The sequence below is a fragment of the Bombina bombina genome, chromosome 2 (genome assembly GCF_027579735.1).
Source record: "Bombina bombina isolate aBomBom1 chromosome 2, aBomBom1.pri, whole genome shotgun sequence".
In the NCBI taxonomy this organism is placed as follows: domain Eukaryota; kingdom Metazoa; phylum Chordata; class Amphibia; order Anura; family Bombinatoridae; genus Bombina; species Bombina bombina.
This window is the reverse complement of record NC_069500.1, coordinates 478882937-478900667: the sequence shown is the minus strand read 5'-3', so window position 1 is coordinate 478900667 and position 17731 is coordinate 478882937. Positions and strand designations below refer to the sequence as shown.

The window sequence follows — 17731 nt, the reverse complement described above, 5'->3', positions numbered from 1 at the left end:
CTAAGCTTAGGAGCCGGCACATTTTTGGTTCAGAACCTGGGAAGTGCTTTCTGATTGGTGGCTAAATGTAGTGGTGGCTACATCTATCCTCAAATTCCTTATGCAGTACAGCATGTATATTATTACTAAAATATAAAAATTGGTAATTATATAATAGTGTTATAAAAATCAAACAAGTGAAAAAAATATAAAATGATATAATACAACACCGTCCACTGAAACGTGTGCAGATGGAATATTCACAGATCTTCTTTGTACCTCAAAGAAAATGAAAATAAACCTTCATAGTGTAATACCATTTTAAAATTCCCTTAGAGAATAGACTTACACACGTTCCCCAAAATCCTTATACTGAACAGCATGTATATTATTACTATTGCTTACTACATACAGAGTTACCTTGGGGGGGGGGCAGAAAATGTTTTGCACTAGGTCCCTCTGTTGAGTGGGTCTGCTACTGGTCAGATCTATATCTTTATTAGCTAAAGTACCCAATGTATGGATCCAGTAGGTCTCTTTCAATTTAGGTTTACAATTTAAATGACCTCTTATTGGATACATTTTTTTTGTCCCCCCCTCCCTCCCTCCAAAGGAAATGACAATCTTAATATTTATATCCTTATATTGGCAAGAAGTGCAATTTAATCCCCCACTCCCATAGAGGCCCTTTTAACAATGGTTTTATTTAATCTTCTCATTTCCTGGTCCTATGGTTCTATCCAGTAACAATGTAGAAGCCGGTATTTTTTTTCTTAAATACGCTCATTTCTTGAAATACTGTTTTACTGCTAATGAAGGCTCTACTTCCTTTCATGATTTAAGCATTGTATTTTCTTCCTAGCTCTGCACTGTTGATGGACATCAGCTGGAGGTGAAGTTGTCAGAAAGGGCAGTTGGGTGAGTGTGTTAACAGAAGTCTCTTTAACGTTTGTATTTTGTGTTTTATTAAACCGGTATAATCAGTGAAATGCCAAATAAAAGAAGTCCAAATTAAATGGACAGTCTAGTCAGAATAAAACTTTCAGGATTCATATAGGTCATGGAATTTTTAAACAACTTTCCAATTTACGTTTATTATCAAATTTTTGTTTTTTTCTTTTGGTATTCTTAGTTAAAAGCTTAACCTAGGGCAGGCTTAAATGCTAATTTCTAAGACCTTGAAGGCCGCCTGTTATCTCAATGCATTTGACAGTTTTTCACAGCTAGACAGCGCTAGTTTGTGCATCATATAGATAACATTGTGCTCACTCACGTGGAATTACTTCTGAGAGGGCACTGATTGGCTAAAATGTATGTCTGTCAAAAGAACTGAAATAAGTGGGCAGTCTGCAGAGGCTTAGATACAAGGTAATTATAGAGGTAAAAAGTATATTAATATAACTGTATTGGTTGTGCAAAACTAGGGAATGGGCAATAAAGGGATTATCAATCTTTTTAAACAATAACAATTCCGGAGTAGACTATACCTCTAAACATTCAGATAGAATATGCAATTATAAGAGATTTTAATTCTGTTATAAAGTGTACTTTGTTCTTTTGGCATCTTTTGTTGAAAATCATACATACTGTAGGTAGCTTCAGTAGCAGCAATGCATTTGTTTAGAGGTAGTTTGTGATTGGTGACTACATACATAAACGTCTTAGTATTGGCTAACCAGATGTGTTCATCTAAGTTTTGGTAGTGAGTTGCTTCTCTGGGGCTAACTTTTAAAGGGACATAAAACCCACATTTTTTCTTTCATGATTTAGAAAGAGAATGCAATTTTAAACATATTTCTAATTTACTTCTATTATCTAATTTGTTTTATTCTCTTGATATTCTTTGCTGAAAAGCATATCTAGATATGCTCAGTAGCTGCTGATTGGTTGCTGCACATAGAAGCCTTGTGTGATTGGCTCACCATGTGCATTGCTTTTTCTTCAACTAAGGATATATAAAAAAATGAAGCAAAATAAATAATAGAAGTAAATTGTAATGTTGTTTAAATTTCTATTCTCTATCTGAATCATGAAAGAAAATTTTTGGGTTTAGTGGCCCTTTAACTATGTGTTTAATCCTTTTGCAGGGGTTGAATTCACAATTATAAACAAGCAATAGTGTAATAATAAAATGCTCTAACACATTAGAACATTTTCTTTTTGCTCCTTGCACATCCATTTAAGGTGTGATGTATTCCAATAAAACAGTGGAATGGCAAGACTGTAAAGCCATGTGTATTTGGTACATGAACAAATGACAGTAACCATGATCTTAATATAATAGCATCATTAGCGCTGCGGAATCTGTTGGCGCTCTACAAATAACCGATAATAATAATAATAGACGGGTATATATATATATCTGTGTGTGTGTGTGAATTTTGATTAATGATTTAAGCTTTTGATTTATTTTTCATAGTGCAAAGACGACTACAGATCGCAAGAAGCAGACCACCAAGAAACAGCAGAGCTCTAAGATACTCGTGCGCAACGTCCCCTTCCAGGCCACAGTCCGCGAGATAAGAGAGCTGTTTAGGTGAGGGAAGTGTGGAAATTCTACATGTTTGACATGATTTACCCAGAATATACATTAGGGGGAGCTGTTGTACTTTCATTGCTCTGATACAATTGTACTAGACCAGAAAAGCATGTTCTCATGTTTGTATGTACAGCACATGTAATACAGCTCAAGCTGAGTGTATATTCTGCAGATATATGAAAGCCTAAGCTCTATGGGAATTGTTTATGCGTACCAGAATATGAATCCCTATTGTGCAGTGTTCTACTCACAAACTATGTCTGTGCTGTTGTGCGACTGCTTATTGTTAATATCAGTGTTTGGGAACAATGCAGTATTCATGTTTGGGTACCTTTGTCTCTATGACCTTGGTGTGTAGTGAAGACACCTTTCTTGGCATAAATACTGCTTCGTATAGTCTAAAAGGGAATTGTTCCTTTTGGGGGGTGGGGGGGCTTGGACTGGGGTGAGAAAATTCCTGTCACTACTAGAAATGCGTCTAGTATTGGAGCATTCCAGTGAGGATTTAATGCACCGTGCATTAGATTAATTATTTTCATGTAAAAGGATTACTAACTGCTGTAAAATCCTTAAGGAAACGAGGGGGATAGCTGGTCTTGCAGGTAGGATTTGTGTCTGTCACAAAATGAAATGACGAAAGAGGTTGCAGTCAGATTTTGTTGTTAGTTAAAGGGACAGTATACTATAAAATAGTTTTTCTCTTAATGTGTTTCTAATTACTTTTTTTTACTAGCTGCAGAGTATAAAATGTATGAGATTTGCTTTTTAAAGGGACATTATACACTCATTTTTTCTTTGCATAAATGTTTTGTAGGTGATCTATTTATATAGCCCATAAAGTTTTTTTTTTTAATTAATGTATAGTTTTGCTTATTTTTAAATAACATTGCTCTGATTTTCAGACTCCTAACCAAGCCCCAAAGTTTTATGTGAATACGCTCGACTACCTACTCCAGCTTGCTCCTGTTTGTGTAAAGGGTATTTTCATATGCAAAAGAAGGGGGAGGGGGGGAGTGTCTTAATTGCCACTTGCAGTGGGCTTTCCAGTTACCTTTTCAACAGAGGTAAACTGATAGCTTCTAAGTAAGTTTTTAAACAGTTTTATACTAAATTTTTATATCAGTATCTGTGCATCTTATTCTTTATAGTAGTGTCTATTACATGCAGTTATATGAAAATGAGTGTATACTGTCCCTTTAAGGTTTATTTGTGTATATGGATTAGCTGATTTTGTGTTTTGAAGCCACAACCTAATAAAATGGGTTGAGCTTGTAGGTATAATCAGATCTCATTACTTTATCACATTGTGTACCTATACCTGCTTCTTTATCTTATGTCTGTCCATAAACCGATCACCAATACTTGAAAAGAACAATGGAAAATTAACATTTTATTACCTTATCTCTTCTATAACCCACTGGGAGTGTAATTTCTTCTACTGGCTGTGTTAACACAGCTTGGCCTCAAGGCCAAAAACTTTTAGAATAGGTGGGGATACCACAGGCTAAATAAACTATTTCATATGCCAATATAAGGTTAATGGAAATATTTGTAAACAATCTAATACACTGCAGCAGGTAAAGTGGATCATTGGGAACACATTAAAGGGGAGAAATGTTTTGAGTGAACTGTCACTTTAAGGTGATAACTGGAATCTAAGGAATGTGTTGTGACACTTTAGAATGCAGAGCAAGACAAATTATTTGAGTTGTAGAGGGTTATTTATTTAATTGTATCTGCCTACCAACAAGTTATCTTATTGTCCACAGCACATTTGGTGAGCTGAAGACTGTACGACTCCCAAGAAAGATGGCTGGCACCGGGACTCACCGTGGCTTTGCTTTTGTGGATTTTGTTACCAAACAAGATGCTAAGGTGATAATATAGTATTATACAGTTAAATTGTAAGCACCAATAATTCAGATGTCTTCTATTGTCTGGGTGCAGTGTTTTCTCTTATCTTTTCATCCTTTGCCAGCCTGGAGTTCTTTACCAGCTTGTAAATAATATTTGTAACTTTTTCCCCTCCCTATTTAATTTTTAGATCTTTGCTTTCCAACGTCACTTTAAATGGACATAAAACAGGTTGAGATCTGTACATATCCTAAAAGTGCTAATTAATTAAAAGTAATTTGCATAACAAATTGCTGGCAAGTATTTTAAAATAATTTTCAAAATTTAAGCATAATGAATTACATAGCTAAGCTTCCTGGAGCAGCCAACTCCACCCCCATCAGTGTTTAGACACAGGCATTGTATTTCAACTGAGTTCACAGATTCTAGGCATGCTCCAGCAAATAATCCCTATGCACTTTTGCATTCTACCAAAACAACAATAGATATAGACACAGCTATAGAAGGAAATGTGTGGGAGTAGTTAGAGCTTTACAATTCAGAAACTAAAAAGAAAGGGTTAATGGTGAGGCGGTACAGTAATTAAAGTACATATTATATTTTGTCTCTATCCCAACTTATTTTATGTCCCTTTAAAGAGTAGTTTCTATTTAATAAAATGATCTAATTAGAGTATTTTATTCTTACACTCTCCCCTAGCACTAAAATCAAGGTAACCCCACCATAATAAATCCAAAACTGCTCAAACACACCAACACTTCCCCTAGACGTCTACAACCGCCATGCTAATACCCCTAATCCATTACAACCCTGCCTCACAATACTGTTAACCTTAAAACCACCCCATAACAAACCTCCCTCTGCTATTAGCCCCTAAACTGCCACAAAGCCAATGGGAAAAATACATTCTAACCTCTATTACCCCTATTTCTTCAAACGGTAAAATAAAACTAACTGCTATTAACCTCTAAATCAACAATACTCCCGCTGGTTAAAAAATTGTCAAAAACCCTACTTATGCATCTCAGGCACCTCAACACCATCTGAGGACATCTTCTCTGTTGCAGGCAAAATAGCTTTTAAAAAAGAGCCAGCCTTAGTCAGGAGCATGTGGTCATGTTGACATTTTTTGCATTTCAATGCAAAGTTTCTGAAATAGTGAATAACAGAATGTAATAAACAAAGATAGTCTTACTCTTGTTCTACCTCTTTTCAAACAGTTTGTTTTGCTTAATTATAAACATTTATTCTGCTGCTTAAAAAATTGGACAAACAGTTGTGTTATTGTAATGTTGTAAAATTTTAGTCTGAAGTTTATATCTATAACACTGAGCATGTGGATTTTATTATAAATATAGGAAAAAATTGATTTATATATTTTTATCCGATTAGTCGATTAATCGAAAAAATAATCGACCAATTAATCGATTATGAAAATAATCGTTAGTTGCAGCCCTAGTTTTAGCTAATGGGGATTTTTGTGATAGGGTTAATAATAGAAGAGGCGGGTTTAGTTGTTGGGTGGTTTGTATTGGTTTAGGAGTTAATAGTGTGAATGGGCTAGAAGGTAGGAAAGTAAGCCTTTAATATTTATTTAAACATAATAGAGACTTTTATTATTATACTTTACTGATTATTTCATTATAATTCCTGATTTTTAACCATATATTGTAAGTTGTCATCTTCATCTGTTTCTTATTTCTATCTTGGACCATCCCTTCTCTCTCACACACTTACTATGTTCCCCAGTTTTTTTGTCTCTTTCTCTCTTCTGTCTCCTTGACCAGCTCTCTCCCTTCTTATTCTCTGACCATCTCTCCTTTTTTTAGCCCCTGATTTCCAACATCTCTGCCCTTTTTCCTGGTTCCCATTACACAGCCGTCTTTCTTTATCTCATGCCTTCGGTAACATCCTCTCAGTATTTCCCTGTTGGTGCTTCTCTCTGGTTCTATCTGACGTGCCGATTCTGTTTTCATCCCCTCTCTTTAAATAGCTGTTTTCACACTGCCTGTTTTCCAATTAACAAGTGATGCATCTGTGTAAATAAACAGGCAGAGGGGGGTAATGTTTAGATGCTGTTTATATTGCACAAGATCTTCCAATTAAAGCCTCATTTATACTCTTACTTTCTCACTTCTCGCAATATTTGTTTCAGACGGTCTCCCCCCCTCCCTCACCCCTCTGGTGTCTGGCTGCGTTCCCACATCCACTACCTGTAGGACTAACTAGCAATGTAGACAAAATTCTGAGACAAGGAGACAGCCACTAGGTCCAATAGTGATAGACACAGTTTTTCTTGTCTAGCAGTACAAAAAAAATCTTAATGTGATGGTATATAGTCCTGAACTGCAGATGAATCCTACCCTGTCAAATGTAAGAATTCCTTAAAGGGACAGTCTAGTATAAATTAAACTTTCATTATTCAGATAGGACTTTTAATTTTAATCAACTTTCCAATTTACTTTTATCATCAAATTTGCTTTTTTCTCTTGGTTTTCTTAGTTTAAACTAAACATAGGTAGGCTTATATGCTAATTTCTAAGTCTTTGAGGGCTGCCTCTTATCACATGCTTTTTAAATCTCTTTTCAACACAAAGAGACAGAAAGTACATGTGGGCCATATAGATAACACTGTGTTCAGGCACAGGGGGTTATTTAAGATCTAGCACAAAACAATACTAAATTTAAGACAATAGATAATAAACAGTCACAGTCATGTGATCAGGGGGCTGGAAGAAGGTTCCTAGATACAAGGTAATCCCAGAAGTAAAAAGTATATTAATATAACTGTGTTGGTTATGCAAAACTGGGGAATGGATAATAAAGGGAATACTGTATCTATCTTTCTCCTGTTAAGTGTGGTCAGTCCACGGGTCATCATTACTTCTGAGATATTAACTCCTCCCCAACAGGAAGTGCAAGAGGATTCACCCAGCAGAGCTGTTATATAGCTCCTCCCCTCTACGTCACACCCAGTCATTCTCTTGCACCCAACTAATAGATAGGATGTGTGAGAGGACTGTGGTGATTATACTTAGTTTTATACCTTCAATCAAAAGTTTGTTATTTTATAACAGCACCGGAGTGTGTTGTTCCTTCTCTGGTAGAGTTTGAAGAAGAATCTACCTGAGTTTTTTGTATGATTTTAGCCGGCGTAGTTAAGATCATATTGCTGTTCTCGGCCATCTGAGGAGAGGTAAACTTCAGATCAGGGGACAGCGGGCAGGTTAATCTGCAAAGAGGTATGTAGCAGCATATTATTTTCTGACAATGGAATTTGACTGAGAAAATTCTGCCATACCGATTTAATGTAATCTAACAGCCTTAAATGCAGTAGTAGCAACTGGTATCAGGCTGTCATGTATGTATATTTTACACTTCAGTATTCTGGGGAATGGCACTTCACTGGGATAATACTGTATGCATAAGACTTTAGCCTAATTTGCAGTGACTAGCAACAGGCTTTCTAATGTCATTTCATTTATTTGATGTTAAACGTTTTTGCTGGCATGTTAAATCGTTTAATTTTCTGAGGTACTGGGTGAAAAAATGTTTTGGGCACTGTTTTTTTCCACTTGGCAGTCGTTTTATTTAATTTAAGACAGTTTACTGATCTCCCTCACTGTTGTGTGTGAGGGGGAGGGGCTTATTTTGGCGCTTTTGCTACGCATCAAAAAATTCAGTCAGAAGTCTCTTGTCTTCCCTGCATGATCCGGTTCGTCTCTACAGAGCTCAAGGGTCTTCAAAACTTATTTTGAGGGAGGTAATCACTCACAGCAGAGCTGTGAGGTTGTAGCTGACTGTGATAAAAAATGTTTATTTCTGTACTTTTTTTCTGCTATCAGGGTTAGTTATCCATTGCTAATGGGGGCAATCCTTTGCTAAAATTGTGTATTTACCGTAAAAGATTGATGTTATAGTCTGTTCTCAACTGTCATAACCTTTTTCTGTGCTTCTTAAAGGCACAGTACGTTTTCATATTATTGTAAATTACTTGAAAAGTATTTCCAAGTTGCTTGTTTAATTGCTAGTGTGTTAAACATGTCTGACTCAGAGGAATATCTCTGTGCTATATGTGCTAAAGCCAAAGTGGAGCCCAATAGAAATTTATGTACTAATTGCATTGATGCTACTTTAAATAAAAGTCAATCTGTACAAATTGAACATATTTCACCAAACAACGAGGGGAGAGTTATGCCGACTAACTCGCCTCACGTGTCAGTACCTGCATCTCCCGCTCGGGAGGTGCGTGATATTGTAGCGCCGAGTACATCAGGGCGGCCATTACAAATCACATTACAGGATATGGCTAATGTTATGACTGAAGTTTTGGCTAAATTACCAGAACTAAGAGGTAAGCGTGATCACTCTGGGGTGAGAACAGAGTGCGCTGTTGATAATAGGGCCATGTCTGATACTGCGTCACAGTATGCTGAACATGAGGACGGAGAGCTTCAATCAGCAGGTGACGGTTCTGATCCCAATAGAATGGATTCAGACATTTCTAATTTTAAGTTTAAACTCGAAAACCTCCGTGTACTGTTAGGGGAGGTTTTAGCAGCTCTAAATGATTGTAACACCGTTGCAATCCCAGAGAAATTATGTAGGCTGGATAGATACTATGCGGTACCCGGCGAGTACTGACGTATTTCCTATACCTAAGAGGCTTACAGAGATAATTGCTAAGGAGTGGGATAGGCCCGGTGTACCCTTTTCCCCCCCTCCTGTGTTTAGAAAAATGTTTCCAATAGACGCCACCACACGGGACTTATGGCAGACGGTCCCTAAGGTGGAGGGAGCGGTTTCTACTCTGGCTAAGCGTACCACTATCCCGGTGGAGGATAGCTGTGCCTTTTCAGATCCAATGGATAAAAAATTAGAGGGTTACCTTAAGAAAATGTTTGTTCAACAAGGTTTTATATTGCAACCCCTTGCATGTATTGCGTCTGTCACGGCCGCGGCCGCTTTTTGGTCCGAGTCCCTGGAAGAGACTCTTGACTCAATAACTATAGATGAGATTTCAAACAAGCTTAAGACACTTAAGCTAGCTAATTCATTTATTTCGGATGCCGTAGTACATTTAACTAAACTTACGGCCAAGAATTCCGGATTCACCATTCAGGCACGCAGAGCACTGTGGCTAAAATCCTGGTCAGCTGACGTTACTTCTAAATCTAAATTACTTAACATACCTTTCAAAGGGCAGACCTTATTCGGGCCCGGGTTGAAAGAAATTATCGCTGACATTACAGGAGGTAAGGGCCATGCCCTGCCTCAAGACAAAGCCAAACCTAAGGCTAGACAGTCTAATTTTCGTTCCTTTCGGAATTTCAAAGCAGGAGCAGCATCAACTTCCTCTGCACCAAAACAGGAAGGAGCTGTTGCTCGCTACAGACAAGGCTGGAGACCTAACCAGTCCTGGAACAAGGGCAAGCAGGCCAGGAAACCTGCTGCTGCCCCTAAGACAGCATGAATTGAGGGCCCCCGATCCGGGAACGGATCTAGTGGGGGGCAGACTTTCTCTCTTCGCCCAGGCTTGGGCAAGAGATGTCCAGGATCCCTGGGCGTTAGAGATCATATCTCAGGGATACCTTCTGGACTTCAAATCCTCTCCCCCAAAAGGGAGATTTCATCTGTCAAGGTTGTCAACAAACCAAATAAAGAAAGAGGCGTTTCTACGCTGTGTACAAGATCTTTTACTAATGGGAGTGATCCATCCGGTTCCGCGGTCGGAACAAGGACAAGGGTTTTACTCAAATCTGTTTGTGGTTCCCAAAAAAGAGGGAACTTTCAGGCCAATCCTGGATTTAAAAATCCTAAACAAATTCCTAAGAGTTCCATCGTTCAAAATGGAAACTATTCGGACAATCTTACCCATGATCCAAAAGGGTCAGTACATGACCACAGTGGATTTAAAGGATGCTTACCTTCACATACCGATTCACAAAGATCATTACCGGTATCTAAGGTTTGCCTTCCTAGACAGGCATTACCAGTTTGTAGCTCTTCCATTCGGATTGGCTACGGCTCCAAGAATCTTCACGAAGGTTCTGGGTGCTCTTCTGGCGGTCCTAAGACCGCGAGGAATTTCGGTAGCTCCGTACCTAGACGACATTCTGATACAAGCTTCAAGCTTTCAAACTGCCAAGTCTCATACAGAGTTAGTACTGGCATTTCTAAGGTCGCATGGATGGAAGGTGAACGAAAAGAAGAGTTCTCTCTTTCCACTCACAAGAGTTCCCTTCTTGGGGACTCTTATAGATTCTGTAGAAATGAAGATTTACCTGACAGAAGACAGGATAACAAAGCTTCAAAATGCATGCCGTGTCCTTCATTCCATTCAACACCCGTCAGTAGCTCAATGCATGGAGGTGATCGGCTTAATGGTAGCGGCAATGGACATAGTACCCTTTGCACGCCTACATCTCAGACCGCTGCAATTGTGCATGCTAAGTCAGTGGAATGGGGATTACTCAGACTTGTCCCCTACTCTGAATCTGGATCAAGAGACCAGAAATTCTCTTCTATGGTGGCTTTCTCGGCCACATCTGTCCAGGGGGATGCCATTCAGCAGGCCGGACTGGACAATTGTAACAACAGACGCCAGCCTACTAGGTTGGGGCGCTGTCTGGAATTCTCTGAAGGCTCAGGGACAATGGAATCAGGAGGAGAGTCTCCTACCAATAAACATTCTGGAATTGAGAGCAGTTCTCAATGCCCTTCTGGCTTGGCCCCAGTTAACAACTCGGGGGTTCATCAGGTTTCAGTCGGACAACATCACGACTGTAGCTTACATCAACCATCAGGGAGGGACAAGAAGCTCCCTAGCAATGATGGAAGTATCAAAGATAATTCGCTGGGCAGAGTCTCACTCTTGCTACCTGTCAGCAATCCACATCCCGGGAGTGGAGAACTGGGAGGCGGATTTCCTAAGTCGTCAGACTTTTCATCCGGGGGAGTGGGAACTTCATCCGGAGGTCTTTGCCCAAATACTTCGACGTTGGGGCAAACCAGAGATAGATCTCATGGTGTCTCGACAGAACGCCAAGCTTCCTCGTTACGGGTCCAGATCCAGGGATCCGGGAGCGGTTCTGATAGATGCTTTGACAGCACCTTGGACCTTCGGGATGGCTTATGTGTTTCCACCCTTCCCGATGCTTCCTCGATTGATTGCCAGAATCAAACAGGAGAGAGCATCAGTGATTCTAATAGCGCCTGCATGGCCACGCAGGACTTGGTATGCAGATCTAGTGGACATGTCATCCTGTCCACCTTGGTCTCTACCTCTGAAACAGGACCTTCTGATCCAGGGTCCCTTCAAACATCAAAATCTAATTTCTCTGAAGCTGACTGCTTGGAAATTGAACGCTTGATTTTATCAAAACGTGGTTTTTCTGAGTCAGTTATTGATACCTTAATACAGGCTAGGAAGCCTGTTACCAGAAAGATTTACCATAAGATATGGCGCAAATACTTATATTGGTGCGAATCCAAGAGTTACTCATGGAGTAAGGTTAGGATTCCGAGGATATTGTCTTTTCTACAAGAAGGTTTAGAAAAGGGTTTATCCGCTAGTTCCTTAAAGGGACAGATTTCAGCTCTGTCCATTCTTTTACACAAACGTCTGTCAGAAGTTCCGGACGTTCAAGCTTTTTGTCAGGCTTTAGCTAGGATCAAGCCTGTGTTTAAAACTGTTGCTCCACCATGGAGTTTGAACTTAGTTCTTAATGTTTTACAGGGTGTTCCGTTTGAACCCCTTCATTCCATTGATATCAAGCTGTTATCTTGGAAAGTTCTGTTTTTAATGGCGATTTCCTCGGCTCGAAGAGTCTCTGAGTTATCTGCCTTACATTGTGATTCTCCTTATCTGATTTTTCATTCAGACAAGGTAGTTCTGCGTACTAAACCTGGGTTCCTACCTAAGGTGGTCACTAACAGGAATATCAATCAAGAGATTGTGGTTCCATCTTTGTGTCCTAATCCTTCTTCGAAGAAGGAACGTCTGCTACACAATCTAGATGTAGTCCGTGCCCTGAAATTTTATCTACAGGCAACTAAGGATTTTCGACAAACGTCTTCCCTGTTTGTCGTTTATTCTGGTCAGAGGAGAGGTCAAAAAGCTTCGGCTACCTCTCTCTCTTTTTGGCTTCGTAGCATAATACGGTTAGCCTATGAGACTGCTGGACAGCAGCCTCCTGAAAGAATTACAGCACATTCTACTAGAGCTGTGGCTTCCACTTGGGCCTTTAAGAATGAGGCTTCTGTTGAACAGATTTGCAAGGCTGCAACTTGGTCTTCTCTTCATACTTTTTCCAAATTTTACAAATTTGACACTTTTGCTTCTTCGGAGGCTGTTTTTTGGGAGAAAGGTTCTTCAGGCAGTGGTTCCTTCCGTATAAAGAGCCTGCCTGTCCCTCCCGTCATCCGTGTACTTTAGCTTTGGTATTGGTATCCCAGAAGTAATGATGACCCGTGGACTGACCACACTTAACAGGAGAAAACAAAATTTATGCTTACCTGATAAATTCCTTTCTCCTGTAGTGTGGTCAGTCCACGGCCCGCCCTGTTTTTTATGGCAGGTCTATAAAAATTTTTAAATTATACTCCAGTCACCACTGCGCCCTTTGGCTTCTCCTTTCTCGTTGGTTCTTGGTCGAATGACTGGGTGTGACGTAGAGGGGAGGAGCTATATAACAGCTCTGCTGGGTGAATCCTCTTGCACTTCCTGTTGGGGAGGAGTTAATATCCCAGAAGTAATGATGACCCGTGGACTGACCACACTACAGGAGAAAGGAATTTATCAGGTAAGCATAAATTTTGTTTTTAAAACAATAACAATTCTATGGTAGACTGGCCCTTTAACTCATCATATCTTATGTGATCCTTGATCATCTTTGCCAGGTTAGATTTAAATCTATGACCACTCTAAAGGCACATGTTCCTGAGCCAACCCTGTACTTTTATGGTGATTCATACATATAAACAACATTATTTATAAATATAACACCGCAAGGACAGATTACATAGGCAGCTGCCTAATTTGTCTACAAAATATTGTTTGGCTAGATATTTTTATTTTAAGTTGAAAAAATGGTAATTAAACTGTATTTTTAATAAGTAGTTTTTCATTTTTTCATGTATGTGTGTGTGCTATATAGAAAATGTTATTACCTGGGTGGCAATCTGAAGTAGCTGGGTTGGAGCAATACTTTACAATATTATAACATTTTCTAAATGTTACCTAAGCTATCTAAAGCACAAAGTAATTGCATAATTTAACATAGATATAATAACGTGTGCAACAAAATCTGAATAAAAAAAAAATATTGTCTTATATTTGAGCTTGGTGGTCAGTAAAATCAGCCAGGTGATGTGTCTGTGTATATACATGCATGCATACCTTCATTCTTTCTAAATGGCCAAAATTAGGTGGACACCCCTACTAATTATGGAGTTCATTTAAAATACAGCACATAGCCATGAAATGGTTCATACCGAAGAGCTTATTGACTTTAAATGTGGCACTGTCATTGGATGTCACTCTTGCCACAAGTCAGTTCCTACTAAATCTACCCCGGTCAACTGTAAGTGCTATTATTGTGAAGTGAGAGTCTAGGAGTGTGAACAGCCCAGCCAATGAAGTGGTAGACCACGCAAACCACAGAGCTGGGCCATTGAGTGCAGAAGGTTTAAAGCGTAAAAACTGCCTATCATCACTCACTACAGAGTTTTTAAAATAACCTCTGGAAGCAACATCCGCACACAAACTGTGTGTTGGGAGCTTCATGACCTGGTTTCCATGGCTGAGCAGCTGTACGCAAGCCTCACATGCACAATGCCAAGCGTTGGCTGGAGTGGTGTAAAGCTGGAGCAGTAGAAACCTGTTCTCCTGCCATCCGTCACACCCAGATTCTTCCATCAGACTTCCAGATCAGGAATTGTGATGCATCACTCTAGAGAACGCTACCTACCCAAATGCATAGTGCCTACTGTAAAGTTTGGTAGAGAAGGGGTAATGGTCTGGTGCTGTTTTTTGACAGGGTTTGGGCTAAGCCCCTTTGTTCCAGTGAAGGGTCATGTTAAAGTGATAATGTACTGTAAAACTGTTTTTTCCTTAATGTGTTTAAAATTTATGGAAATTGTTTAGGTGTATTTTTGTAAATGAAATAGCATTCTCTGCTAATTGAAACCACAATCCAGTTCTCCTTATCTTTCTATACACAGTGATACCAACACCTAAAACAGTGGAAAATGTAATATTGTTGTACCACTCTGTCCACTGGCAGCATGATTTATTCTACATATTCTTGTTTACATAGCTTTTCTATAACAAGTACTTAAAGTGACACTAAACAGTCTTTCATGTGTAATAAAAAGGACTAAGTAGTGGCTTATACTAGAAATCATTGCAATATTTATTATTCATCATTTTAAATGGATTTTACCTTTTTATTTCTTTTTTTTAAGCTTAATTTGTGCAGTGTCCATTACTTTCTGTCACAGCCCTACAAGCTTGATGTCATAAAACATCTAAATTAACATGAGCTTGTTTAGTATTAAGTGAATAGTAGATTAACAGGGAGTCGGGTTTGCCCGTGCTAAAAACTGTCAGAATGCAACCTAACTTGCCAACTTGCCTGCTTCCTTACGTAGCTGCAGGCAAGTGACTATACTGAGAGTTTTTATAAATGCTCATTTTGCAAGAAAACAAGTAAGTTGTTTGATATTTCGTTTTTATGTTTACTTTTGATTTAACACATTTGTTTTTACTAAAGTAGCACTGTTTAATATCCCTTTAAATGGACATGAAACCCAACATTTACTTTCATAATTTTAAAAATTTGTTAATTCCTGCAAAAATTATTATTATTATTTAATCATCAACATTTAACACGTATCCATTTAAACGTAAAGGGCATATCAACAATATTTTTTTTGTATGAAAAAAGGTGGGTTTTTGTTTTGATTTTGACACAGAAAGCGACACTGGGTCTTACCAGGCCAGTAAGTAGCTTGTGTTTTTTATATAAAATGTTTATGCGAAATGAAACATCTTTGCAATATGACTCTACTGTTCAGGGATGCATACAACCTACACTAACCTTACTTTATACCAGTTCCTCTCCTCCATTGCTATCTCCTGAACCCCCTTAGCATGTAAGTCTAAGAGTCTAGCTGTTTGTAGATCACCTTCTTAAGAGCCGAATAAAACAGTGCAACTCTCGGCAGGGCCCTATACCCATTTGATCCCTATAATTGTTTTGTTGTACTCTGCCTTTGTTTATAGTGCTGCGGAATCTGTTGGCGCTCTACACATAACCTATAATAATAATATAGTTTCATTATTTATGTTGCCCCTTTTCATGTAATTTTAGCTTTGAAAATTGAGGAATTGAAATGCACACTGCTGACTTCTCATAGCTAACCCGGATACATATATTTTTCTAACTGGCTTTAGATTACTACAAAGCAATACATTTTATACTAACATTATGACTACAGCTAGCCTTGTTGGATGCAGAGTAAAGCCTGGATTGACTTTTGTCATTTAAAAACAATTGCAGTAAAAAAATCTTTAGAATTGGCTGATGTTATTCTATAGCAACCCAAAATAAATTTGCTTGTTTAGGTTTACTTGTGTATATGAAATAGCTGGTTTTGTGATTTTGAGAACCACAGCCTATTACAATGGGTTGAGCTTTTAGGTAAAATGAGATCTCAGTATGTTATCACTTTGTGTATACACACTTGCTTCCTTACCTTATATCTGTCTATAAACCAATGGTCAATACTTAGAGAGAACAGTGGAAAGTGCTAATTGTATCAGTTATCACTTCTACACCCCACCGGGAGTGCAATTTCTTCTGCTGGCTGTGTTTACATTGCCTGTCAATAGCCTGGACTTTAGTATAGAAACTTTCAGTATAGGTGGGGATACCACAGGTTAAATCAGCTATTTCAAATGCCAAAATAAGGGTAAACAAGCTACTTGTAAACAATTTAATACACTCCATCAGGTAAAATAGATTATTGGGAAAAATTAAAGGGGGGGGGGGATATTTGGGTAAACTGTCCCATTAGGTACTGATTGCTCAGTGGTAGATCTCTGCTGTTTTATTAGTGGACACCAACATGACTTACAAGCATAAACTTTTTTTTTCCCCCTACATTTGTTACAAATAGGGAAAACCCACTACAATAGTGGAAATTTCCAGACACACACACACACTTGTGTATGTATGTATGTGTGTGTATGTGTGTGTGTGTGTGTATATATATATATATATATATATACACACACACAAACATGCACTATATGCTGCTAAGGCCACTTTCATAAGGGCAAAATAGTCCCCAATCCACACAGCAAAGTTGTTAGAGGCCATAATATACATCCAACTCAGATGCATAAAAAAGCCTTTCATTTTAAGTTATTTTTTATCCTTACTTGTGGGATATTATCCTCCTGCTAACAGGAAGTGGCAAAGAGCACCACAGCAGAGCTGTATATATAGCTCCTCCTTTCTCTCCACCCCCAGTCATTCTCTTTTGCCTATACTAGTAATAGGAAGAGGTAAAGTGAAAGAGGTGTTAAAATGATAGTTTTTAGTTTTCTTCAATCAAGAATTTTTTATTTTAAATGATACCGGTGAGTACTATTTTTCCTCAGGCAGCATATAGAAGAAGATTTCTGCCTGGAGGTTGATGATCTTAGCATATGTCACTAAGATCCTTATGGGTTCCCACAAAATGGCTGAGGAGTACTAGAGAAGCTTCAGTGTGGGGAACGTTTCATGCTACAAGCATTGAGGTATGTTCAGTCATTTACTTCTGAAGAGACTGTGATATTTCAGAACAGGCCGACATAGTTCCCAAGAGGGAAGGGATAAGCAGTAAACCTATAGACATGAGAAGGGGTATTACTGAAAACCTGTGTATTTAATTGTTATGGACTAAATGCAGCAAGCAAAAATGATGGCAGCATGGTTTAGACACTGGGGCAGCATAACGGTTTTTATTGCCAAAGGGTTAATATCACTGGTGTTTGTGCATTGTGCTGGGGGTTCACATGGCTATAATCACTCAATTAGGATGCTTATCCACATGGCAAGTTCTGTACCGCTTACTTGCGTTTTTTTAGGCTGAGAGTACATCGCATATGATGGGCGGGGCCTAATTTTCGCGCCTCAGATGCGCAGTTGATTTTGTCAAGAAGGCAGCAAACTTCAGCTTCGGTTGGGCCCAAACTGAGAGATTGTCTACCGGAGTCGTAGTGAGACGTTGGTCAGACCCCTGAGGGCAGGTAGGCGCCACAGCTCTGCAGGGGGTCTGACCAGGTGCAGGGGGTTCTCTAAGTTT

General features: G+C 38.8%; 1 protein-coding gene across 2 annotated transcripts in view; it reads left to right on the top strand.

Moving 5' to 3' along the window:
- Positions 1-17731, top strand: part of RBM19 (RNA binding motif protein 19) — a 145577-nt gene that overhangs the window by 115300 nt on the left and 12546 nt on the right. For both annotated transcript variants that reach the window (XM_053702155.1, XM_053702154.1), the window contains exons 21-23: positions 842-897; positions 2399-2515; positions 4288-4393. In XM_053702155.1, the coding sequence (XP_053558130.1) occupies positions 842-897; positions 2399-2515; positions 4288-4393 (279 nt within the window). The remainder of the gene's footprint in view (positions 1-841; positions 898-2398; positions 2516-4287; positions 4394-17731) is intronic.